The 26,413-nt window shown below is 45.0% G+C and overlaps 1 protein-coding gene across 8 annotated transcripts in view; it reads left to right on the top strand.

The window, feature by feature from the left end:
• Positions 1-26,413, top strand: part of Wdfy4 (WDFY family member 4) — a 236,893-nt gene that overhangs the window by 51,252 nt on the left and 159,228 nt on the right. For all 8 annotated transcript variants that reach the window (XM_087906241.1, XM_087906246.1, XM_087906242.1 and 5 more), the window contains 2 exons: positions 2,826-3,403; positions 12,033-12,126. In XM_087906241.1, coding sequence (XP_087762367.1) covers positions 2,826-3,403; positions 12,033-12,126 — 672 coding nt within the window. The remainder of the gene's footprint in view (positions 1-2,825; positions 3,404-12,032; positions 12,127-26,413) is intronic.

Raw genomic sequence — 26,413 nt, 5'->3', positions numbered from 1 at the left:
AATGGGAAAATGCGCTTAAAGGCTGACCTTTCTTGAAATGTGTCAACCCTACCCTGATTACTGTGACTTCTGTTGATTCAATTTATCCTTTTCTGCAGACTTGGAACCCTGTATGATGCATTATCATGCAAAGTTGAATGACAGTAATGGAGACCCCTCCTCCTGGGCCCCCAGCTCCTGACAAATCATTTCCCGAAGTCCCGAAATATTTATTTTCCTTTATGATAGAAATGTTTCTCTTTAGTTGCTATGAAATTAAGCCTTTGTAATTGGATTTTGGACTCTTTACTTTATGACTCTGCAAATATGAAATTAACCCCATCCCAAGAAATAATAGAGCCGTCTACATTCTAATGAGATTACCCCCATTTTAGATAATGACCCGGAATTTAATAAATCGAACAAAGCAACAATTAAGGGCAGCCATTTCTTCTCCCCCTCCCAACCAGAGGAAAGAAAGTAGCCATCTAGGTGACACCCACTGAGAGACACAGATCATGGGTAAATATTATTGTTGGATTGATTCCCCTTTGAAATATGTATTCCCACCACTCTTGGAAGGATAGATAAAACCCTTCTTAGCCATGTCTGGCATAAGGTTGGCTACTGGGATTTTCCTCTTAACGGGACCAGGGTCCAGTGCTCAGACTGGACTTTTAAGTCTTCAATTTTAATCTTTCTCCCCCTTTGCATTTGCTTTGGTCTGTGTCATGTGACAAACAATAGGCATTTCTTCATTCCTTTTGCTTGAAGCTGACCCTCCTAGAGGTCATGAGCCGCTAGAGGTTCTCATGGAGATGTAACTGTTAGATATGAGCATTCATAAGGCTTTCTAACATCTTGCTGACTGATTCTTGTTTTCAGGGCACATATCACATGACCAGACCCAAGGACAGTCTCAGTTACAGGCCAGTTTCCATTGTTCATACTGTGGTATGGATTATCATTTAGAAGGACAAGGCTTAAACTATCACCTACTTTACAGAGTGAATTCCCTGTTTAGCTGAAGAAGTGCTTCTCAGTTGGGAATGTGTTGCTCATGCAGACCAGGGTTTCCAAAGCTGTGACCATGCCTATATAGACAAGGGCCTTGCTCAGAGGTAATGGCAGGTAGCTGTGACCCTGTCTCTACAGACAAGGACCTTGCCCATAGGTAATGGCAGATAGCTTTGGCCCTGTCTCTACATGCAAGGGCCTTGCCCATAGGTAATGGCAGATAGCTGTGACCCTGTCTATACAGACAAGGGTCTTGCCCAGGGTGTACCATGAGCTTTCATGTTTACCAAGCATTGCCATTCTGGGAGAACCTTGTTCTGTCCATATACATGTTTGTCTTGAAGGACTAGTCTGGTCTTTTGTTTCCGAGTACCCAGGTTTCCCTGTCTGTTGACTTCTCCCTGTCCAGCTTTGGGTCATCATCTTAGACCGTGTCATTAAGTCACAGAATCGGTTCTTAGCCAGAAGTGTGAGTCTCTTTCAGTTTTGACCTTTGAATCATATCTCAAGCGTCCCAGAGTTGATCCTGAACTGTGTTCCTTTTCTTGATTCAGTTCAGCATTGACTTTCTAGACAAAACAAAGTACCTCAAACCTCTCTCCATAGTCTACTACACAAACACCATAAGCTGTCCAAAGACATGCCAGAGATGGCGTCCGGTCTCGGGCTCCAGTGTTAGCTATCGTGGAGGTCAATGACCATGGGGTTTAAATATGTCTATAAACTTGGCCATACCTGCTTCATTCCCTCCCTCCATGTCTTCCCTCTTCCCTCCCTCCCTCCCTTCCTCTCTTTCTTATCCTTCTCGTCCACATATGGAATATCTATCAAATATCATGTACTATGGGCAGAGACTGTACTGTGTAGGTGCCCCGTGAAGGTTTGATTTTGTGAGAAACACATTTTCCTGCAGAAGTCTCAGCCAACTGGAGGGTGGGAGATTCTGTGTACGCTCTCACCCCTTGAGCTCCGTTTCCCACACAGGGTCTAGGCTGTCTGGTAGCCATGGATCTTGTTCCATGGAAGGTTTGTCCTCCTTCTGGAAAACCTCATCTTTCCAGCCTGTGGCTGAGTAGACTGCCTCTGCTCTCTCCTCGTGTGACAGAACCCTGCTGCTCACATGGAGAGGGAGACAGAGGACAGTGAGCTGACGCTTTACATTGTCACTTTGGGTCTTCTGCACGTTGGAGGGATGTCGCATCCCTCACAGAGAGAATTAAATAGGGCTGGATTCTCTTGGGGTGAGTAAGTCTGGTGTGGTTCCTTAACAAATGAAGCCCAGTTTGCTGGCAAGTTGAGACAACTTCTCAGCAGCTGTGTGTGTGTGTGTGTGTGTGTGTGTGTGTGTGTGTGTAAGAGTTTTGTTCTCAGGATGGGGTGAGGGCCTGGGCCAGGGGTCAAAACTCATTCTAGACCAGTGGTTTTCAATCTTCCTAATGCTGAGACCATTTAATACAGTTCTCCATGTTGTGGTGACCCTCCTCCCAAATTATTTCATTGCTACTTTAGAACTGTGATTTTGCTACTGTGATGAATTGTGATTAGATATCGGATATGTAACTCCCCAAGGGGTTGTGACCACTGTTAGGGAAAAATATTTCCATAAAGATGCTAACAGGTAGATAGACCTCCTTTAAAGACCACCCTTTGAGGAAACGTACACACTGATAACCTAAGCAGCTAAAACAAACAAGACTGCCGTCACAATGCTTGAGGAATGCCCAATTTCTGGTGTCCATGGTTAACAGGGCTGAACCTGGGTGGATGTGCTTGTACGTGACCTTGACCCGCCTCTGGATTTTACTCATTTTATTTGCTTGCTCTTTCAGTCTCTGCTCCGGATCCTGGAGACCCCCAAGGGCCATGCTGCATTCCGAGTCTCCAGTGGGTTCAATGGACTGCTGTCCCTGCTTTCCGACCTGGAGGGGTCCCTCCAAGTGCCTGTCGTGTCAACATGGGGTTCTGTGTCCCACAGCCAGACCCTGGAACTGGTGTTGCACACTCTTTGTGTGGTGTCTGCTGCACTGCACTTGGACCCGGTCAACGGGTACTTCTTCAGGACCAATGGGCTCTTTGAGAAACTGGCCGAGGACCTCTGTCTGCTGGGCTGTTTCGGAGCTCCAGAGGAGGAGGGTGCCCAGCGGCTCTCCTCATCTGACGTGAAGGCCAGGCCCTTTGTGGATTTGCTGAGCTCTGCCTTTTCCTCCAGCTGTCCATTCCCACCCAGGCTGCAGAGCTGCCTACAGATCCTGAGCTTCCTAGACAGCATGTCCAGTGGCACCCTTCACCTCCGCAGGGACCTGATGGAGCCGGCCAGGGCTGGGCAGGAGCCTTCTGCGGATGCTCAAAAGGGAGATGCCAGTGGCCGTCAAGGCAAACTCAAGCAGTGGCCAGACCTGGAGGAGAGGTTAGCACTGAGCTGGCTGCTTCTGCTGTGGGTCACCAGTGTGTCTGGGGCCCATTCCTTTCTTATACAACTATCCCTGTGGGTACAGTGGGAAGGCAGGTCAAGTTACAGACTGGGTGTGCTAGAGAGTTGCCAGACTTTTAAGTACTGGAGAGGACTCCAAGCCCCCTATTCTGGGAGCTCATAGCAAATTTGACTCAAGTCAGCATAAGGCTGGAGGAGTCTGTTGATCTATACAAGAGCCTGCAAGGTTTCCAGATACCTTGAAGGTAAGAGCCAGCCTCCAGGGGGACAGACTTTCTTTTCTGGATCCTCTGTGCTTCCTTCTCTGGATCCTGTGGGTGCTTAGATGGAGTATTACTGAGTGTTCAGGTGACCTTAGTCTCTATGGCTTGTCCTCAGAATGCTGTCAGGGCTTGGGTGAGCTTTTTCAGTTTGTTAAGGCACAAACCACAGGACTCTTTCTTGTCTTTTGGGTCACTTCTATTTTTCCTAGCAAAGACATCCTTCTTTCCACAAGTCATACCTCTCCATGACTCAGACTTCTGCAAAAGCATTTAACTGTAGAACATAGTTCCACTAAAGCAAGGAACGTGAGGACCCATCTCCACCCAGTTTAAATATTACTCTAAAAGTTCTTTTGCAGTGTGTAAAAAAAATCATAGTTTATTTATTTTTATTATCCAAAAATATATTTAGTGATGTAAATTCTCTGCACACAAAATTATGTTCTACACACATGGGTGGCGGTGGCATACACCTTTAATCCCAGCCTTTGGGAGGCAGAGGCAGGCAGATCTCAGTGAATTCGAGGTCAGCCTGGTCTACAATACAGAGTGAGTTTCCAAGACAACCAGGGCTACGCAGAGAAACCTGTCTTGAAAAACTAACAAACGAAGAATTAGGTTCTACAGAAAGCATTTCTCTCAAACGTATTATGTATTGCCCTTCATCCCAGGGTCCTTCAGCACTAAGTATGCTGTCTACTGTCCCCCTCTTACCAGTTTCCTTTATTCCTCCCCTGTCCCTTCTGTATTTTACATGTCTTTAAGGAAACCTAAGACCCACAAATTAGAGAAAATGTAGTTTGTCTTTCTGTGGCTGCTAAAATCATAATATCAATAGCTGATGCTCTTTTACACCAAACAAGCAGCAAAGACAGATGACATTAAAACTGCAGTGACATCTCCCTAGGGACTCTACAGTTTGTCCAGAGAAGGTCCCCATTTTCCAGAGGTGAGAGAGATGGCTGTGAAGTCTCCACAAACTGAGGCAGTCATTAGACACTTTTGTTTCATGGATAATTTGGTCTGTTAATGGGCTTTGTGCTTCTAATCGTGCATCTTGTCTGTGGCTGTACCATCCTGAGCATACCTGATCATGTCCACTATTGTATCCGTACACAAATCAAGGTATTCACAGTATACTGATCATGTCTAATATTGCATCCCTGCACGAATCAAGGTGTTCACAATCTACTGACGGTCACACCTGATTTGCTAATTTTGTGTCTATGTTCGTGAGAGCGTTTGATTCTCTTATTCCTTCCTAGCTGCTCTTTCTGTTAGATGTCTGCTGTCCAGGCATGAGTTGTACTGTCATCCGTTCTCTGGCAGAGCTGGTGGGTAAAACAAAAAACAAAACATTTCTAGACCTGGGCTTTGTGCTAGAGTTTACTGCCAAGCCGCAGTGGGCCTGTGTTTTCTTGTGAGAACAATTCTTACTGGAGAACAAATTTATTTTGAACTTACCAAGGTAAGTTACTGCTCAAGATTATGCCCATTTCATTTATCCAAATTTCAAGTTATTAGAAAAGACTGCTTTAGTAAAAAAAAAATTCTTTTTCTTTCTTTCAGGATGGGAGGGGGTATGTGTCTTACTATGGTGCCCAGGCTGTCCTCAAACTTCTAAGGTTAAGGGATCCTCCTGCCTCAGTCTTGTGAGTAGCTGGGAATTCAGATGTGTGACAGTGAACCCTGTTGTCTCCTTAGCATTTGTCTTGTGGTCCTGGGTTGTCACCATCTCATCCCGAATGTCTCACATAGTGATTCTGGGTTGTCCCCTATCTCATCCTGAAGGTCCCACATAGTGATTGATGCTGGGTAGTCCCCACCTTATCCTGAATGTCCTGAATAGTGATTTCCTTGGCTCTTCCTCCCTCAGCATTTCGGTCAGGGGTTCGTCTTTAATTTGCCATTTGAATAGTTTTTGGCATTTTTTGTTTCTCTTACCTTTTGATTTGTCATCATTTTCTCCTTTGGGGCTTATTCTGGAATCCTTTCCTTGCCTCGGATCATTAGGAGGTTAATCTCGGTCTTCTTTTAAACACATGCATTTCTCTGTAATCTTTGTGCTCCATGCTCAATACAGTTGATTTTACATTATTATACAGCTCTGTGTTTTCTGCTTTTCTTGTGACCTGTGCTGCTTGTCTTTGAATTTGCAATGTTGCAGACCAGCCCTGCTTATCCTTTTCTGTCCACTGCTACCTCCATGGCCATAAAGGTGGTCAATTTTCACAAATACTCCACATGGGTCTGGAAAAAATGCCCATCCTTTAACTGTTAGAACAATATTCAGCTTTTGAATCAAATTTGTAGTCGTTTCCCCAAACGATTAAATTGTAAAGTCAGCTTGGCATGATACCTGTCAAGACAAATACACTGAAAACCACTCAAATGGGATATATGTATCTATTAATGTTTTAGTTTATTTTTAATTCACATGCAACGTAATATGTTTCCTTATGGCAATTTCTTATATAACTTATTTTTGACTGAGTCTTCCCGCCCCCATCTCCCTGGCCCATCTCCCTATACCTTCTCATTCCCACCCCTTCCACTTCTACATCTCATGTGCTCCTGAACTTTCCATACTTCCCTCCCCGAAATCCCCTGCCCACCTCAGAGACTCTTCTAGTTTCCTTGTCTCTTCTCACATTTACTAACGCACGCACGCACGCACGCATGCGCATACCTCAGAAGCATTTGTCTTTTGAGCCTTGCTTCCCTCACTTAGCAAAATATTTTCCAGCCATTAATTTTCCTGAAATTTTTATTTTTCTTTAGACTGAGTAGAATTCCATTGTGCGCATGAACCACACTGTCATTCTCCATTCATCTGGCGATAGAAATCTAGACTGATTTAGCTTCCTTGCTGTTATGAAAAAAGCAGCAGTAAACATGGATGTGACGGTACCTCTGTGGTAGGACACGGTCCTTTGGGAATATGCAGAAGAATGTTATAGCTTGGTTTTAGGTTACTTCTATTTGTTGTGTTTTGGAAGCCTCCGAATTGATTCCCACAGTGGTTATACAAGCTTATGTTCCCACAAGCGAGTAGTTGCCAGCACGTGTTAGCAGAGTTTTTTTTTTGGGGGGGGGGAGAGGGTTGGTGTGTGTGTGTGTGTGTGTGTGTGTGTGTGTGTGTGTGTGTTAGCTATTCTAAACGGGGTGAGATGGAATCTTATAAAAGTTTTAATTTGCATTTCTCTAAAGTTAAGGTTGTTGAACTTTAAAAAAAGATACTTATTAGCACTTTGTGTTTCTCCTTTTGAGACATATATATTCATTTGCTCATTTTATTGATTGGGAGTTTTATTTCTTTATTGTTTAATTTTTGCAGTTCTCCGTGTATCGTAGTTACAGCCTCTGAAAGACAGCTGGTAAAGACATTTTGCCTCTTCTGTAGACTGTCATCATTTCACTTGGACAACAGTGTCCTTTGCCATAGAGAAATTCTCTAATCTTCTATCCCCTCAATTGGCATTTCTTCCAAGTACTTCCTGTGCTACTAGGGTTCTGCTCAGAAAGTCTCGACGGGACCTGTAGTGTGTTTCCCTTCAGCAATTTCATGTTGTAGATGAAAACATTTAATTTTGAATTGATTAACAGGGTGAGTGTTGTGTATCTAATTTTATTTTTCTGCAGGTGTATATCCAGTATAAAATGATGAAGGGGAAACTTGATATTTTCTTATTTTATATTTGACTTATTTTTTGTATCCAAATAGCTAGATTTTTAATTTAATGTTTTCCATCGACTAGTATTCAGTGTATATCCTCTATGCTTAGTATTTTAGTGATTGCCCAAAATAATTTAATAGGCCTTCTCAAAAATGTTTAAAGTTAAATCTTTTCTTCTTTTTTATTATCCAGAAGAACACAAAGATCTTAGCATTGCTCTACAGACTTGTATGCTGGTGTTGATTTGTAGTTTAGTTCCTCTTTAGTTCAGTTAACCTCTCAAATCTGTTAGCTATTGTTTTATTCAACGTTTATTTAGACTTTCTATATAATTTAAACTCCATATTTAGACTATATACGTCCCATACCCCATTCTTTCCTGCACATTTATCTTTTAATGTGGTATTTTGTTTCCCTTTAGAACACCATTGAAATTTTTCTTTCTTTAAAGTCTACTTGTGAGAAACTGTCTTAAGTTTTATTGGTTTGAAAAAAATATATGAATTCTCTCCTTAGTTGTTGGAAGATAGTTTTGCTTGGTGTACACTTTTGGACCAAGAGTTTTTTTTTTTCTTGGAGCATATAAAAAGTTCCCTGAGCTATTGATTTCAATTGTGGCTATTAACTAATTTGCTTTTCTTTGAAAAAAATCTTTGCCAGAGAACATACATTATTTTTTCAACTTCCTTTGGGATCTTAAAGAACTGTATGTATCATTCCTGCTTTGTGGTTTTACCTCATGGATCCTGGTGGGGAGTATTTTAGGACTTGATTATTCTGCTTGACATCCATTGAATTGCCTCATCAATTCTTCATGTAACTTTGTTACCCTTTTCTAACCTTTAAAAACATACACTATGGCCTGCCTGGTGGTGGTGGTGCACTAGCATTCAGGAGGCAGAGGCAGGTGGACCTCTGAGTTTGAGTTTATGGCCAGCCTGGCCTACAAAATAAGTTCCAGGACAGCCAGGGATACACAGAGAAACTCTGTCTCAAAAACATATTATATATACACACACACACACATACAAACACACATACATACATATACATATATACACACATATATATATAACATATATATATAACACACACACACACACACATATATATGTTAAGACAGATAAATATGTGCCTCACTATCCCCTCTTATCCTCCGCATCTAAGCCACTCTCTCTTTCCATCTCCTAATCTCTAGATAGTCTTTCTGGAGTTTATTTTGGTCTCCTTTCCAACTCACAAAGTCTACTATTAATTGTGTCTAATCTGATGTACACCATTAGCTTTTTAGGTTTTGGTTCAAAATTTAAAGGATGCAGTTCACACACACACACACACAAACATACACACACACACACGAGGCTTGGTCTTTTACAAATCAACTTTATGGTCTTACGACCTTTTTCCTTGGCTCACATTTCTGTCTCTTTTATTTCTTCAACCACATGAATCACATGGTTTTGTCTTTTGTGTCTTTTGAGAATCTGATTCTATGTCTGTAGCTGTTGTTGACGGCTTCCTGTGTGAAAGCCATGTCTCCCTGGCTACCTTGACTTTCGGACGCTGTAGAAATGCCTGCTGGAGTTGGTGGCTTTCCCGTATCAGCCAGGCCTTGCCAGACACCCATGCTCTGCTCTCTTGCTGTCTTTCTCTTGGGGAGCATTTGTTCTCCGAAGATCTAGATCTCTGCATTCCAGGAAGTGCTCTGAGGGGCCTCTGCTCAGGTGACCTGATGCCGTGCAGGGTTAAGTTGTTATCTTGGTCAGGAAGCTTGTTCAGTTTATTCTGCCAGCTCTTGGCAGGCAAGGCATGTTTGTTAGCGTCAGAAAACATAGAGCAAGTGAGAAGTTTACCGATGGTTGTCCCCAACACTGAGCTTCAGTGTTTATATTTACTTCCTTCACAGGCTACAATTTTATCAATGAGGAAGCCAAGCCTGAGAATGAGGAACAGTCCAAGAACACATGTGAGGGTCAGAGTGTGACCCCCAGTTGACTTCCAGAGTGTGTATGGGTGTGTGTGTGTGTGTGTGCACGTGTGCAAACATACGCATGCTTTGAGTACATTTTCTTCCTGCCTTTCCCTGACGTTGCACAATAGAGGCGACGAACTGCCAAATCGGTCTCAGTGTGGCCTAAAGCTGACATTTAAAGTTCAGGCTCTCTTCTACAGGGCACACGGTGCTGCTTCGTTATAATGACACCTATGTTTCGTGTCATCTTGGTTTAGTGAGTAATTTTAAGATGTGTTAAGAGTTATAGTTTGGTGCTGGAGAGATGGCTCGGAGCTTAAGAGCACTGGCTGCACTTCCAGAGGGCCTGAGTTCAATTCCCAGCAACCACATGGTGGCTCACAGCCATCTGTGATGAGATCTGATGCCCTCTTCTGAAATGCAGGCATACAAGCAGGCAGAATGTTGTATTCATAATAAATAAATAAATAAATAACAGAGTTACATTTTGAAATAGAACATTTTCCTTCATTTAGCTTTGACCTTTCTTCGTGTTTAAGAACAGAAAGTGAAACATCAGCTCTCCAGAAAGCCAGGGTAGAGGGCAGGGTCATGGGCAGTTGGGAATCACAGGCAATCTCTACATCTTTGCCCCACCCTGACACTGAATCTGGGTCACGAGGCCTTTCCTTCCGTTCTCTCTTCTGCAGTGACAGTCCACTCTCCAGTGATTAGAGGAAGAGGCTATGGGAGCTGGGGTCAGGCTGGCTCTGTGCCTTAGTGGCAGGTGTGTTTCCTGGGACCACTGTTTACATCTTCACCTTCTAGTCTTGGTGGGAGATCCTGCTGAGGAGAGGGTTATGGAAGCTAGCAGTGTTAGAACCGTCACAGTTGTTGCTTCTTGAGCATGTGTGCACCAAGGGCCTTGCTTCCCTCTCTTCACAGCAAGACTTCATTCCATATGTGTAACTTCTATAATTTAAGAAATCTTTTTCACAAAATAGAAGCTTCCAAAAAGATGATTGCATGGGTAACGGCGCTTTCCACCAAGTCGTAAGACTAGAGTTCGATTCCTGGGACTCACATGGTGGAAGGAGAGAACTGATTCCCCCAAGTTGCTCTCTGACCTCCACATGCATGCCAAGGCAGGTGCCCCCGACAAATAAACTAGAAATTCTTTAGAAAAGATCTTTAAAACATAAAATTAGAAGTTACATATTACATAATCCCAAAGTATAGCTGTGATTTCCAAAGTACATAAAGCATCATTTCTATGAACAAACATCCTATATACAACATAGGAATACATATACACCGGACACTTGTGTGTAACATCATGTACCACAAAACACACACACCACACATCACGGCGCATCACAGAGCACAGGCATTTGAAAAGCATGTGGACACACTCCTCACATGTAGATGTGCTTGTGGTGTAGAACAAACCTTGCCGGATTGCATATCACCATAGAACCTTCATCTGGCGATGGATGGAGATAGAGACAGAGACCCACATTGGAGCACTGAACTTAGCTCCCAAGGTCCAAATGAGGAGCAGAAGGAGGGAGAACATAAGCAAGGAAGTCCATGAGGGGTGCGTCCACCCACTGAGACGGTGGGACTGATCTAATGGGAGCTCACCAAGGCCAGCTGGACTGGGAGTGAAGGAGCATGTGATCACACTGGACACTCTGAATGTGGCTGGCAATGAAGTCCTGCATGGACTGACTTTGTGGGAGCCTGGTTTGTTTGGATGCTCACCTTTATAGACCTGGATGGAGGGGGGAGGACCTTGGACTTTCCACGGGGCAGGGAACCCTGACTGCTCTTAGGACTGGAGAGGGAGGGGGAGGTGAGGAGGGAGAGGGAAAAGGGAGGCAGGGAGGAGGTGGAAATTTTTAATAAATAAATTAATTAATTAAAAAAAACCTTGCTGGAATTTTCCAGATGCTGTTGTCTGGGAGGGATTATGGATGTCTCCACAGTCAGTGGGCAGTGCAGAGGACCTGGGTGGAGCAGGGTGAGGAAGGTGGCTCTGGGTCCTTTCCGCCTCCTCACACAGCCTTTCTGATTTCCAGAGACAGTGCTGGACACGGAAGTCTGTAGAAAGGGTTGTAACGTGACTGGATGGGCAGTTCCAAGAGTCACCGTCTGTGGCTGTTCTAGAGTTCAGAAGGAAATCCTTTCATCCAGGGACCGCCCTCTCCTTCCTGGTTTAGCCCTCACCTAGCCACCTAGCCTTTGTTCTCCTTGGCCCTGGCCAGGCCTTTCAGGCTAATTTTGATTCCTTATGTCTGCCAAAGTAGCAATCCCAGACACTTGTGACTGGGCTTAAGTTGCATCTATAGTTTGTGTTCATAAAGGGGGCGTTTTTTTAAATGACACTTTGGCATGCACTGGGCAACAGAAAGGTTTCAGTGGGTGCTCTTCAGGGCAGAGCCCGTGGGCAGTCTCTTGTCTTGTCTTCCTTTGCTGTTGGTCATCTTGTAGCCTTGTCCTAATCTGTCCTGCTCAAACAGTGTTTTCTTAAAGGTATAGATCAAATCTCCATGTGCGTGCGTGTGTGTGCGTGCGTGTGTGCATGTGTGTGTGCATGGTGTATGCTGTATGTGCATATGTCTATGCATATTCTCATGTCTGGGCACACACACTGGCTTGATGCCAGAGGTTAACATGGAGTGTCACATGTCCTGTTTCCCTTCTCGATGCAGGATGGACGAGGGTGACGTCACGATCATGCTTCCTGGGATCATATGCATCATGGTGAGACTGCTGCCCCGCCTGTACCTTGACGACCACCCACAGGTATCTCTTGATGAACACATGTATTTCGTCTTTGCTACCCAGCTTGTCTATAGAGTGCCATCTGGTGTGAGACTTTCTTCATTTTAGTGTACAGTAATTAGCAGGGCCACCCCTAGGTAGAACCTCTTGAAGGGTGGTGTCACTGATTCTTGGACCCTGGATAGATCTGTCACCAGCTTTCAAGGGGCATTCAAAGCAGTCACTCCTGGATTAGGTGGCCTTCTCAAAACAACAGGTGAAAGAACCTAGTTAAAGGTAATTGGATCAGCTTTGCTTCGTTCACGGAGGGCATCCTTTTTTGGAAGAAACGGCGGTTAATTGGTGTTCATGCCATCTGAATGTAACTGTGACACGGCACACATTTTCAGGTCTCTGAAACTTGAGAAAAGTGAAGTGGAGCGGGAGACTCTTGCTGGTAGAGACGGGACTGGTCTTAACTAAGAAATGGTTGTGTCTGGCGTAGAAGTGAAAATAGCCCTAATATGTTCTATGTGCATTTGTTCTCTGGTGACTTCGCTTCTCATTCTGCATGCTGTTCTGAAGAGCGGCGACATAGGGAGCATAAAGCTGGTGAAGGGGGAGATGCATTGTAGTGGTGTGGAATGGACCAGATACGTGGGCTAAGGGATTAGGGATAACGATGCCTTCACAGTCCTGGGTCATGGGGTGATACTCCACCAAGGACAGACTTCTCCTGTGTTTATGTGATGAAGTGACCTAACAGGGTATATCCCAGTTATTTCTCATGACACTGTGTGTCAACAGGGATGGGAACATACTCCCCAAGGTACTGGCTTGGGTGGAACCCCACAAAAGGCTCCTTTATGAATAGACCCAACACTTCAGGGGGCCAGCACCTGTGACCAGGTGCCACTGAAGAGCCAGCTCAGCTTGGTTATCTATTTGTGCCCTTGTCTCAAGCTGTCAGTTTGGTCCAGGTCTCCTCTACAGGGTCATCTGCACTGGGCCTCTGCCTGTGTTTCTATGTGGATTCCCAGGAGGGCACACAGCAGCTTAGGGCCCCCAAAGGCACAGAAACAGAGGCTTCTAGGCTTTCTGGAAATTCAGGTCTGGGACAAGTCAACATTGTCTCCACCGTGTTTCATCATTCCAAGTGAGAAAGTCACAGGCTCAGCTTAGTCTCGGGACATGGGGAACTAAACACCCCTTTATCAATGTGGGTGCTGCCATGTGTGCATAAGAAAGGGGACTTGCGGGGGACCAGATTTAAAGACCAACTTCCTGAGGCATTCTGCCCTTAAATCAAATGCCTTGTAGTCGATGAGTTACCTAAACTCTGAGAGCTTTCCTTCTTTACCTTAATGCCTCCATATGCCTGTCTTAAGCATACCGGAAACACATACATCAGACAGCCCCTCGCTGCCAGGAGTGCAACGTCAGCCATATTTTCCAGCAGTTCTTAAAGCCCATAAGCAGCCCTTCTCTGCCCCATTGTGCAAGTGCTTGAGGTTCAGGAGAGTTACGTGGCTTCGTAAGATCTTACAGTTGGTGAGGAGAAAATCTGCAAGACTTGGCCCCAGGGAAGGCTCAATGAGTAGGTCTCTGATCTTTGCAGCTCCCGTGAAGTGCAGGGATATGCGTTGGCTTGGTATGAATATGGTATTTTCCCAGGCATTCACCTCCCCATGGGGCTGGCTCCTTTGGCTGTTTCATACAGTACTACGAGAATGGCTATGCCAGTGGTCTGGGTGTCTCGGCAACCAACCTGATGGCTATGCTCTGCAGAAACCCACTCCAGTGACAGACAGTGAGGGGACAGAGCCGACGTAAGGAGGGCTCTTCCGCCGCCGCTTATCCCCACGGATGTAGCTGAACCTGGCATTCAGATGTTTGCTCGCTCTGTGGTATCAACCACGCAAATTAAATATGCAAACAAGAAATCCATTTGGCATGATCCTCTTCTTCTATTCAGGTCAATATGTAATTGAGGGAAAGTCCCGATTCATCTTCACTGTTTCTCAGATATGCAAATGAACACAGTGATGCATTTTCTCGGATATTTTCTGCAGATGCCAAATCAGCAGCTATTAAAAGTTGGATAATTACAGTAATTAATTCCTGAAAGGGGGGAATGGTGGGGGAAACCTCATACTATCAGATAGAACAGTAAATCAAAGGAGAAATGAAGCCACACGAGAAATTGCTGAAACCTAGCTGCTTTTAAACTTCTGCCGACCTTGTTGCCTGGAAAGGAGGAGACTGGAGGTCTCAGTAGATGGCAGTGTTAGGAAGGGACTGAGAAGGGCTGCTGTTCAGCTCCTGAGGGTCTGCAGGCCGCTCCTAACGCTCACTATGCTCTTCTTCTTCCTCTGACCCTTCCTTCTCTTGACTGAGAAATGGTTGGTGCCAGAGGCCACTGCTTAACTAACCTTATGGGTGTCCCATTCTGGTATATTTCCAATCACAGCTACATTAAATTTGTTCTACGTGCAGCCCACAGAAATGCCAGTAGCGCAGGCTGCTCTTGGAAACAGATAACCCAGCTCTTTCTCTGCCGCTGGCGTTTTCATCCATATTAAAAACAGGGAGGTAGAAATTCAGTGGTGCACAATGCAAAAAAAAAAAAGGAACTCAGCTCAGTTTCTTGGTCTCGGAAAACCCCGATTCCTTGGGAAGATGCGTTTCTTTCCCATTGCTCTCAGCAACAGCAAGGATCTGACACCAGAAGGGCATGGCTGTGGGTGTGGGCGGGAGCTCTCAGCAGCTCTAAGTGCCTCTCTACTTCCTCCAGGGCTGTGTCCGTCAGTCAAGGCTGTTGGCAGGGAGATATTTGCCTGTGCATCAGACAGCTGTAGTACAGAGTAGGATCCAACTTAACAGAGCTGGCTGTAGCCCAGTCTGTGTTGGAGCAACCAATGGAATGGCTTGCCTCCGTGACTAACTGGAATCCCCTAGCTTGCACCTCTGGTTCTTCACAGATGAGTGGTATGAGAACTCGGGCTCTGGGTTTGAGGATGGAGGGGCAGAGGTCACAGAAGATAGGTGGACAACACTGACCTGGTGGTGGGAGAGTTTGTCTACAGGCCTGGGGGCAGAGAGAGAAGGAGGGACACTGGTGAGAGGCTTGAAAGAAATGACATCAAGAGGGTGGGTGGGGGGCTCAGACACAGAGAGGTACAAAAGAAGAGGCCTTTGGTTTTGTTCAGCTGGGTTTTTGCAAGTTTTAGCATGGAAGTGGGCTTGGGAAGGTCAGCCATGATGTCAAGAGTCTCGCGTGCCAAAGAGAGCTGAACCATCTTGGGTTACCAAACATTGTGACTGCCAACACTTCTAGATTTAATGACTACTTATTCTTCGAAGGCCATGTAGACAGTAGACCATGGTCGGGTCTCTAGTGTGCCATCCAATAATCACAGTACTATGGGGATTGTTAGGGCTCTCACTCAATAATACCATTATTCTTATGATAATCATGAAGGCGAAAGAAAGCCAAGGCCAAGGTTATCTGACAAGGAAATACTTTAATCCAATGGGGAAGCATACCAACTTAGCATGTTTTTTGTGTTGGAAGAATTTAAGTGAAATATAATTGTCAGGCTTTAAATGGTCCTTTCAGAAAAGGGTAAAACATGAAACTCTTACTTTCTAAAGTATTGTTTCTAAATGTGAACCCTTATTGCTAGACATAGAAAGTTAGGCTTTGCTTTTATATCATTAATTCAATACTGACCTTTGGGGCTTTTGATAATTTTTCATTGTAACAAGCTTTGCTGTATACATATTGTCATTAAGCTTTATTTTCCATGAACCTTCATGCAGCAAACTTTAACTTTTCAGTTTTGTTTTTGCCTTTTGTTTTTAGAAAATTCTTTGCATTTATTTCATCATACAAGGTCCTTCCTTACACTGAAGAGTTTTTCTTTAATATTTTTCAAGCTCCTCAACTGATCCTCATAACTGTCAGTACCACTGCTGCTTGATGATGCTCCTGTGTCTTAGTTTTCCTTAAAAATTTAGGAAGCATTTTTTTTAAAAAAAAAATAAACTAACATCCTATTCCAATGAAGACTAAGGAAGCTGCTGCAGAAAAAAAGCATGGGTAATGAATGTTAACAGTCTGGAGACAATTCTGTTTTTTTCCTGCAGAAATAATTGAATTAACTAATTGGTTACATATGTAAAAGTCTCATAACAAGCTTTCAGCTATTACTTTTGCTAAAAAGTGTCGATTCTTCATCTTAGGCCCACAAGGTAACTTCAAACAGGACGAAATTTTGGCACCCCTGCCCTTATTTTGTGTCTATCTCTTTTACTTCGAGGCAGACACATGCCCAGCTCTGCGTAGACAGGCCAATCACTTAAGACGTGACTGCTGAGTTATTTCCTCCTCCTCAAAGTCAAAGATACAGATATAAATGATTGTTACAAATCTGTAGTCACCTTGGGCTCCAGGAACTGCAAAGCTCCCCAGAACAGGTCATTTTCCGTGAGAAGCAGTTCTCCGCAGAATGAGACTGTACCCCAGGGCAGAGCAGTGCCCAAGGAATGAGGACTCCTTTGGACTCCCCTGTAGCACCATAGACACCACAATGATCGAGTAGACTCATAATCATGAGCACCTCTTTCCTCTTTGCTCCATTTTCCAATTTTAATATGAAGATCAAGTCAGTACCCCGAAGATGGGCACAGCATCATTGAAACTCTGTGTCTGTTTCCCTCAAAGCTGTCATATTGCCCAGATCTCCTCTCTTTATGTAAGCCCCACCAGTTGGCGAATTGTGATGGCGTCTGAACCTCACCTGGCATCCAAGTTGACCCCTTTGCCCTGAACGCTCTGTTAAACTGGGAACTACAAGGAATTTGGGCGAATTTAACAACTGCAGTTTATAGAAACATATAAGTTTGGGTTTCTCGTAAACACGGTAAGGACATAAACACCCTTGAGGACAAGTTATACGTACAGCCATACATAAAAAACCAGGCTGCCCACTGCCCCTAAAGACATTGTAGCTTTCATTTAGATGTATCATTTGTCATTTTTAAGAGACCACGGATCTGAGTATTTCCCCCATAGCATCAAACAACCCTTAATTCTAAGCCTTCACTTCCAAAGACATAACTCTTAACAGAGTAGAGGGAAAAAAATGTATCCCTTCAGTGAAAACTAAGAAGTCAGCAGAGGAGGCTTCCCATGCCTCAGGCTCAGGTTAGCGTCCTGCTTCAGTAACCATTCTGCAGAGGGAGGCACCGATGCCAAGGGCAGCATCAAATTCAGTAATAAGAGTTGGAAAGCCTGGTGCAGGTCCACAGGATGAAAAGCCTTTAGCAAAGCCTGAAGAACTCCGAGGGACGGCGCAGTCTGCTGCATTGCAGCCCAAGGGCTGAGCAGTCTCAGGCTTCCTATCCCTCCTGCTCTGTCTTAGGGGACATCATAAGAATCTTTTCCTTCGATACTGAGTTTTGTTCTATTCAGGGATTTCTAAAGAGACAAGTCCTGAGATGGTGATAAAGATGAGGGGGAGAGGGTTGGTCAGAGAGAAGAGAAGAGGGCTGAGAAAAATGAGGTTCCTTACAATTTATCATTGGTTTTGACAAAGCCTCTAAAATTTTCTTAGGAGTTTCCTAATTTTTTTTTTAAAAACCACTTTTCTTTTTAAAAGAATCGTCTAATGTCTTGAGAATTAGCAATTTCATATTTTTGCTTCCAGATGCTTTAAAATGACAGTTAAATCTGGCCACCCATTTACTTTCTTTATCTAGGACTTCTGGCAGTGGGAACAAAGCAAAACAAAAGCAATTTAAAATGTCAGATGTTCCATGTTCTGTCTCCAAACATTTCCACCTTCCTTGAATTCCTGGTTCCCATTTTAGTGACTTCTAACCTTCCTTTTTTTGGTAAATTGCAGCCTTTCTGCTAACTGATGTATATATGGATTTACCTGCTGTTCTGGGGTGGATAGGGAGCTCTCTTGGGCTTGTCTCAAGGTTGATTCCTCCCTCTCAAATTCTTTTACATATTTATGCAGACAAGAAGGGGCCCAAGACTGTGGGGTGGGATTTGTTATCCTGGCTGAGGCTATGGTATGTCCTGAGGAGTCCCAAAAGACGTCCATTTCACTGGGCTGGCAGGAGCAAGCACCTCTTCTTTTCAACAACTTCATGATCAGACACTTGGTATTTTTCTTATTCATTTAAAAAAATCTTTATGTGTATAAGCATTCTGCCTTGCGTTTCTGGTGCCCATGGAGGCTGCTGGATTTCCTTGGATGGAAGTTACAATTGCTATCCGTAATATGGGAGATGGGAATTGAACCTGAGTCCTTTGGGAGAAGAGCCAGTATGCCTAATTGCTGAGCTGTCTCTCCAGTCCCTTGTATTTCTAAAGTAAAAGAGGCAAGGTTCCCTTAGGCAGAAGAGGAGACTGCAAGAGCTGCAGAGTTGAGTGCAGGGGGAATGGAGGGGAAAGGACAGACTGCTAGCAAACAATGGTTCTGAGAAATGCTTTCACAAATAAAAGGATATTTAACAACCAGCTCAGAATAAACCACTGGGCAGGAAGGACTCAGTGACATCCACCCAGTCAGGCAACATGAACAATCGAGCAAGCGCCTGTGTTGGTGCCTGGCACTGATCCAGATGACTCCTTTTATGAAAATGACTTGTCCTTGGGCCCCAACCCAAAATTTTCCTCAAGAGGGTAAAAAGTAGTTTATTCTGAACTGAATGTGGCTTGGGATCACAGTTCCTGGCTTCCTGGAATGACAGGCTCCACTATGAATGTGGTCACATGAACTGTTATAGGCGGAGCATGCATAATGAGATAAAGCATTGCATCTGACAAAGAAAAAGAGTGAGCATGGTAGGCAGGTAGGTCACAACAAAGGAGGGAAAGCCCCGCTATAAGTTTTAGATGCTAGTCGATGGATATTCGTAACTTCTGAGTTGGTGCAAGCTAGTGGTATGCTAACTGTTAGGTCAGGTACAGAGGTGGGCGATGAATTGGCTATTAAGGGGACTCAAGGTCACCCAAGTCAGTTTGGGCTCTGGGTTTGTAACATCCCAACTTGGCAGTCATGAATATTTTAATTGGTCAATGAACCTTGTAGGATGTTCAATACAGACATGACCTTTCTTCTTGGGAGCTTCAGAAAGCAATAGGCAAAATTAAGATCGTTGCTGAGTGCTTGGTCTATGATCCCAAAGCAAGACTTGAACCACTTGCTCCTGGCCAGGTTGCCTTTTTGGCAAGAGGCATGGCCATGAGATATGGAAAATAGTGACCTGTCCAGATCCAGGTATCTGAGAGACCTTGTCTGTCTCCAGTGAGTTAGTGTCATGTGTGCTCCAGAGACCTGTAGGCTCTGGACAGGGCAATGGCTGTGGAGACATCCTGCACAGCCCAATGGGACTGAGAGGAGGGACATGAGATTCATGTGTCTGTGATCTCATTTGTGCCTAAGTTGGGAAATCGGTGTCATTTTCTGGAATTTGCCTTTGTATTTCAAACACTTGAACTAATACCTAAACATCAAATTTCAAATCCCTAAAATATCGACAGTGTTAATAGCTGTGGATCGCATTACGTGAGGACGAGTGATTGAAAGGGCTATTTTGCCCAACAAAGAACTTGGCAAAGATCTGTGCTTGTTACACTGTGCCGCAGTCAATAGTCGGTGTTTTGTGCCTTTCCCACAAAGCCCAACCTCAAATATTTCCATTATTCTCCCATGAAAACTTTCAGGCTGCATCCAAAATCCAGGAAGCTTCTTGGGGTGATCTGTTAAGCAAAGCAAATGGACCCAATCTTACACAGAGACAAAGAGAACGAAAAGCTCAATGAGACCCAGGGTGATTGGGTAGACATTAAAGTCAAGTGGGATTCACGTGGCCCAAATGGCAGTTGATCATTCTTCTAGTTTCTTCTGCCATCTTACCATGCCATTTCCTATTTTTGTACCTCAAGTTTCGCGCCTCAAATTACGTACAGGTCACAAAAATTGCAGACTGAATTTCTTGTATAAATAAAGGCAAGTGGGAAGGAGTAGTAAGGCCTCTGGTCACAGGAGGTAAATTTATCCACATAAAGGGGTTCACATTTAACTAAGGGGAAAAGGAGCAATAAAAGCAAACTGCACCTAGCAAACCAAACACATTTGTGGCCGCCGTTTACGTCCATTGTGAGGTGCCAAGTTCTCTTTACAATGAAGGCACCATGCGAGGCCAACCACCAACTTCAAAAGACAGCTAGAGACGGCACCTGTTCTGACGTCATTGTCATGACCCAAGGAGATGGATGGAAGCAGTTCAGGCCTCAGGGCCTCACCTGCAAAGTGGGCAATGGCTCCTATTGAGAAGACAGTGGAGACGGAGCCCAGGAGGCCTGAGCCCTTAGCATGTGTATGCAGGCGTGCTCCTCTTCCAGAACATCTGGCTCTCTAGTCAGTTCTTGGGAGCTGATGTCATGGTATTTCCAGCTTTGCAAATGTTAACTGGAAAACAAGACATTTTAGTTAATTCCGCCAGAATATGGCTGGAGTCAGAGTGTTGGCAAGAGGAGAGGGGACGGTCCCTACCAGCCAGAGCAATGAAGGAGAATCCACTAGGTCAGAACTCCGTGGCTGGGATTGCCAGGCCTGAACCTGGGTCTAAAGGCCAGAACTCCGTGGCCAGGATTACCAAGCCTGCCCTGGGTCTAAAGGCACATTCACGCAGGGAGGGAAAGGATAGAAGTGCTCTGGGTGTCAGTGTCTACAGGTACTTTCTTTATAGTCCTCATGGGGACTAGAATGGCACTCGAGGAATTCCACTGTGGGAGGAAGTGAGCCCCACTGACAGATGGCCAGACTCTGAGGGTGAGTCTAGCCACATCTTCTCAGACGCTTTGCTGAACTCAGGACCAGCTGTGAGGAGTCCATGGAGAGAGCGCCACGGGGCTGCAAGTCCGTCACTCCCAAGCCTGGGATCCAAACTTGCCATGGGCATGGGATATAGATCTGGGTTGGGCCAAGACTGGGATGAAATCTTGGAATGGGCACAAAGTCACTGGAAGATACTAACTAGATATGTGGCATACTCTAGAACATGGCTCAGAGACTCGGTGATTTCTTGTGTCAACTGCACCAGAAGACAGCGGGTCTCCAAATACTTGTCAAGAGTGAGGTCTGTCCTGACATTCCAGGCTCCCTGGTTCTCCAGGACTGGTGATCTGAGGCCTTTGGGGCCCTGTGCCACACTAGGTCTCTTTCGCAGTTGCTGAGCTGGGGCAGGATTTAGCAGAAAGAAAACAGGCCAAGCACCTTTGCTTGGTACCTGAAGACCCTCATTTTGTCACAGGTATGCCTTGTGACCTTTAGATCATGTCCCCTGGGCTGTGATCATTCTAACCTCCCACCTTTCCTCATGCTGAGCCTTCGAAAACAACCACACACGCCATTCAGCTAACTCTCGGGTCACTATTCTTCAACAGGTAATTGTTACACCAACTGATCTGGGGTCTCCGTCAGCTCTCTGACTGGGGTACACCTCCTATCTAGAATATTCTGTGATTGCATCTATTAGGCAGATACTGTGCATGAAGTACACAGACTCCATAGAGACAGGGTTTTGAGGATCTGGGGGATGAAGCCAGGGAGAAGAAAGGAGAGGAGAGAAGATCATGAGAGGGAGGGAGCAATGGGGGAGAACAAACTTGAGAAAGGAGGAGGAAAGAGAGGAGATAAACTCGTCACGGTGTGACTTGACCACCGGAAGCATGGATGTAGTGCTGGTTTGGGAAAGTCAGAAAAGATGTCTTTGGTGAGAGGGCATGAGATGCCTCTTAATGACAAGCAGGGGATCACTGGCCAGAGAGGACTGGGGCAGAACCCTCCATCTTTAGCTATTAGTCAGAAAGGGGTGTGGTATCTTCAGTAGAGGAGCTTAGAATACCCCCATATCCAGAGCCAGGTAGAGGAAACAGAAAGAGATAAGTAGGTGTCTTAGTGACATTGTCCTCTTTTCTGACTCTGAGAAGAAACAAGTTAAGGTAGGAAGGGCTCATCTTGGCCTAGAGTTTAAAGTGGCATACAGTCCATCTTGGCAGGGAAGGCATGATGAGGGTCGTGTGAGATGCCTGTCATGTTTCATCCATGATAAGGGAAGCAGGGAGCTGGCAGGAAGTGACACCAGGCTATAAAACCTCAAACCTCTCCCTAATGACCCACGAGAAGGAATCACCTTCTCGCAGGAATGCCCAACCTGTGGCTCATAGGTTGTTTTTATGCCATGTGCTGCCAAAGATGGCTAGGATAAATAGACTGTTAGGGTTTTTTTTTTTTGTAACTTGATTGTGTGGTTTGTGAACACGAACTCTGTACGTGGTAACATTGTTTTGCAACCTCATAGGCTGGATATGACTGCAGGACCTACTGACTTTACAGCCTTTTGAAATAACACCATCAACTATATGGGAACCAAGAGCTGAAACAGGGCATCTGTGAGGAACATATCATATTCAATCCATGGTAGTTAGGAAGAGATGAGAGCCTAGGCTTCTGCTATCAGGAAGCGTGGCCTTTGTATGGATGTCTTCTGGGAAGAGGGGAGGTGGAACAGAGGCTCATTTCTTTATAACCAGGTTGGCTTTAGTGACCAGTCTGTCCAGTACAGCAAGAAAGACATGGATTCTGCTGATCAAATAGAACTTATATCCTCACTTACATCTAGTTTTGTCAACTTGACAGAATCTAGAGTTACCTGGGAAGAGAGGATCAATGAGGAACTGTCTGGATCAGGTTGGCCAGTGGGCGTGTCTGTGAGTGTTTCTGTGGGCGTGACTGGGGGCACGTCCCTGGGGTTGTCTTGGTTGTATTATATAAGGTGTGAACCCTGGCCCACTGTAGGTGGCTCCGTTCACTGGACCTAGGGTCCTGGGTTAAGAAACAGCAGAGAGGATGAGCCAAACCCTAGCATACACATGCTAGTTCCTTCCTCTCTGCACGTGACTATGATGTGATTGGACCAGTTGCTTTACGACATTGCTGACCGACTTCCCTGGAGACTGGAGAGGTGGACTGTAGCCTGGGACTGTGAGCTGAAAATCCCGAGAGAACAAAAAACAAACCCTTTCTCTCGTCAGTGGCCTTTGTCAGGCTAGTTTGTCACAGAGACAGGAAAGAAAGCTAAGATGCAAAACTGAGCCAAGATCACGAACTCCCTCCCACATCTAGGATGCTGTGGGAGTAACACAGACGAATGTGGAACCATGGCAAGGAGGCAGCTCCACGCCACGGAGGGAGAAAAAAAATCGATTCTAAGTAAGCAGTTTGAAAACAAACCAACCCCCAGAACTTATCAAGAACGGCTTTCCAGAGAGTCCCCATCCCTAGCAATCTTCTTATAATTTTTAGTAACCAGAAGAGCGAATGTCATGGAAAACCCATTACCTTGCCCCCGCAAGTGGAAGAACATTTCAACCAAATTGGAGTAAAGAACTAATCCAATATGAGTGAGTAAGAAAGGCCCTGGTACTGTCAGAGTTCTAGAAGAAGCCAACTCTGGGTGTAGAGATTTTGTCTCTCAGGTCATCAGGGTTCGTGTCGGGAAAGTGCCCTGCACACTGGAATGTTCAACACTCCAGCCTCCTTGAATACGCTTAGCCGTGTTAGCCCCTTTCCACGGCTGTAAGAAAGCAAGTGGTGCTGCCGGCTTTGTAAGGAGAGACTCAAAAGCCCCTGCTGCAGAACTAGAATTATTTCATCTCTGGTAGTTCCTCTTGGCAGATGACATCATAGTGGAGGGAAACATGAGAGAGAGAAAGCACCCCAATGGTACAAAATTGGGGTCCCACAAGCTAGGCTAACTCTGAGGGCGTGACCTCCAGTGCCTCATCCACCTCCCACCAACCCCTTCTCTTCAAGGTCTTACCACATCCCAGGCCACCATCCTATGAACCAAGCTTCCATGTGGCTTTTTGGGGGAGAAGCCACACTAAAGGATGTCACCATCACACTGAGACCCAGTTCTTTCTGGACACTGGGACTTATTAATGTGGACTAGGAAGAAAGTTGGGAAGGAAGGGGAAAGGAAAAAGAATAAGTAAGCCAGGATGGACCCAAGTCTTGACTGTTAGGCGGACAAAGCAGAACCTGACATAGGGCCACCCCACTATCGCTTTGTGAATTAGCTTTGAGAGTCCAACCCGCCAGCCAGCTTGGTGACCCTTGACCTTACCACAGAGTCCTAATTGAACCACCTTCCCCTTTCCTGCGTTGGAAGTACAATGCGTTAGGGAAATCAATCCATTTGCAGGGGGAGAAACCAGACTGGTTTCCTGCCACTGCTCATATTTTCACTAAAACCCCATTTTACTGGAACCAGCATTGAAAAAAAAAGCCAGCACGTTTTATTCAAAACAAGACAATATTGGTATTGATGGGGCTGCCGTGATCATGAGAACAATCAATTTTACCTCCTCCATTATGGGGTATCGAGCAGTTTTGGAGTGAACTTGTGGCAACATTAGACAGGATCAGCATTTCCCCTTTGAAAACTTTCTCTTTTTTCCTTTTTGCATATTTAGATGGTAATTATAGCTCTCTGGTGGGGGAAGGGAGTCAAAAGACAAAAAACAGAGTCAAAGTCCCTAAAGCAATAAGTAAATACTTACTGGTAATGAAAAATTGGAGATTGGAGACATTTCTCCTTAATTCTTATTAATAATACATTCTGATATTATTTTTGCATCTAGCTTCATGCAGACTGTCTCCCCAACTCTCACCCCAAATTAAAAGAATGCAGTTACCAAATGATAGCCCGACTCTGGTAGAGAGGATGGTCACTCTGGTAGAGAGGGAAGATGCATCTTCTCTCTCTGTTATCAGGAGTGCGGAGAAAGGCAGACAAGGTTCACATGGATGCAGGAAGAGACAGCATCAGAGGAAAGATGTGGAAACAAAGCCATGGAAGTTGATATGTTTCCACACAGATGAGGCTCTTGACATACCAACTATGGCACAGGACTTGCTTGATGCACACCAGCTTAATCATGCCTGCTTTTAGACTCTCATCCCTGTTCGTCTAAGCGTGGGTATCAGCAAGCTCAGACCAGCTATGCAGAGATCACTTTTAAATAGAAGTCTACGATACTTTAGAAGTGGTTTTGAATGTGTCCCTCAAGGGTTCCTGGAGTAGAAGCTCCATTCCCATTGGGGCAGTGTCCAGGGAGTGGGGCTTTAATGAACAGAGCCTAGTGGGAGGCCATGGGCACGCTGCCTTTGATAGGAATTGACATAGTTCTCAAGGGTCCCCAGCGGGTTGTCTGAAAAGAGAAAGTGTGCCCCTTCTGTCGCCTCTGGCTTCTTGTCCACTTTGTGGTCCACCCCCCCTTTTCTTCTGTCCTTGTCATAGCGCCATCTGAATGTGTCATAGCCAAGTAGGTGTAACATAGCCAGAGCTAAACAAATGCTTGTCATGCCCTTGAGCCTCCAGAAATATAAGCGAAATGGACCTGCTTTATAATATATAGTACTAGTCATTTCTCTGGAATAACAGAAACCAGGCTAGTGTTAGCAGCATCTCCTCCATGTGATGAGATACATCTTCAATGCCAGTCAATGGTGGTGTTGACAAAACTGACAGTTTTGAATGACAAAATCCTGCCCAGCAAGAAAATCATCATTAAAGTCGCTCTCACATAGTGGCATGTCCCTAAATTTTAAGCCAGAAATATTACTCAAGGTAACTTGGACATGGGACGTTAAAGGGCTAGAGGGATCTTCAGGGTTAAAGAGCCACACACAGAAGCCCAAGAACCTGATTTCCAATCCCCGGAACACAAACATCCGTAATCCTAGCATTCCTCCTACTAGGAGATGGGAGGCAGAAACCAACAGTCCCTGTATGCTGGCGCATCATCCTTGTGGAAAAAAATCAGCAAAAGATCCTGTCTTAAGGTAGAAGATGAAGACAGGTATTGAAGTTGTCCTCTGACCTCCACGTGCGTGCTGTGATGCCCGAATTCACACGCATAAGTGCTCTCTCTCTCTCTCTCTCTCTCTCTCTCTCTCTCACACACACACACACACACACACACACACACACACACACACACACACACACACACGGGGGTGGAAAGAAAGAGAGGAAATACTGAATGTCCTAACTTTGAGACAGGAGTTGCAGGAGCCAAGCAGGTGAGTCTTGAGGTTGACTTAACAACAGGAAGGTACTATCTTTTGGCACAAAGCTACTCAAATGGCTAAACCTGGCAAGGACGTGATGGGATGATATGCTTCCGAGCATGAGCCCCAGGGTCATCATCAGTCCAGTCCCTTGCCACGTGACTCTG

This window comes from Myodes glareolus, chromosome 5 (assembly GCF_982192425.1).
Source record: "Myodes glareolus chromosome 5, mMyoGla1.1, whole genome shotgun sequence".
Taxonomy (NCBI): domain Eukaryota; kingdom Metazoa; phylum Chordata; class Mammalia; order Rodentia; family Cricetidae; genus Myodes; species Myodes glareolus.
Note: the sequence above shows the minus strand (reverse complement) of the source record. Positions and strands in the feature narration are given on the sequence as shown.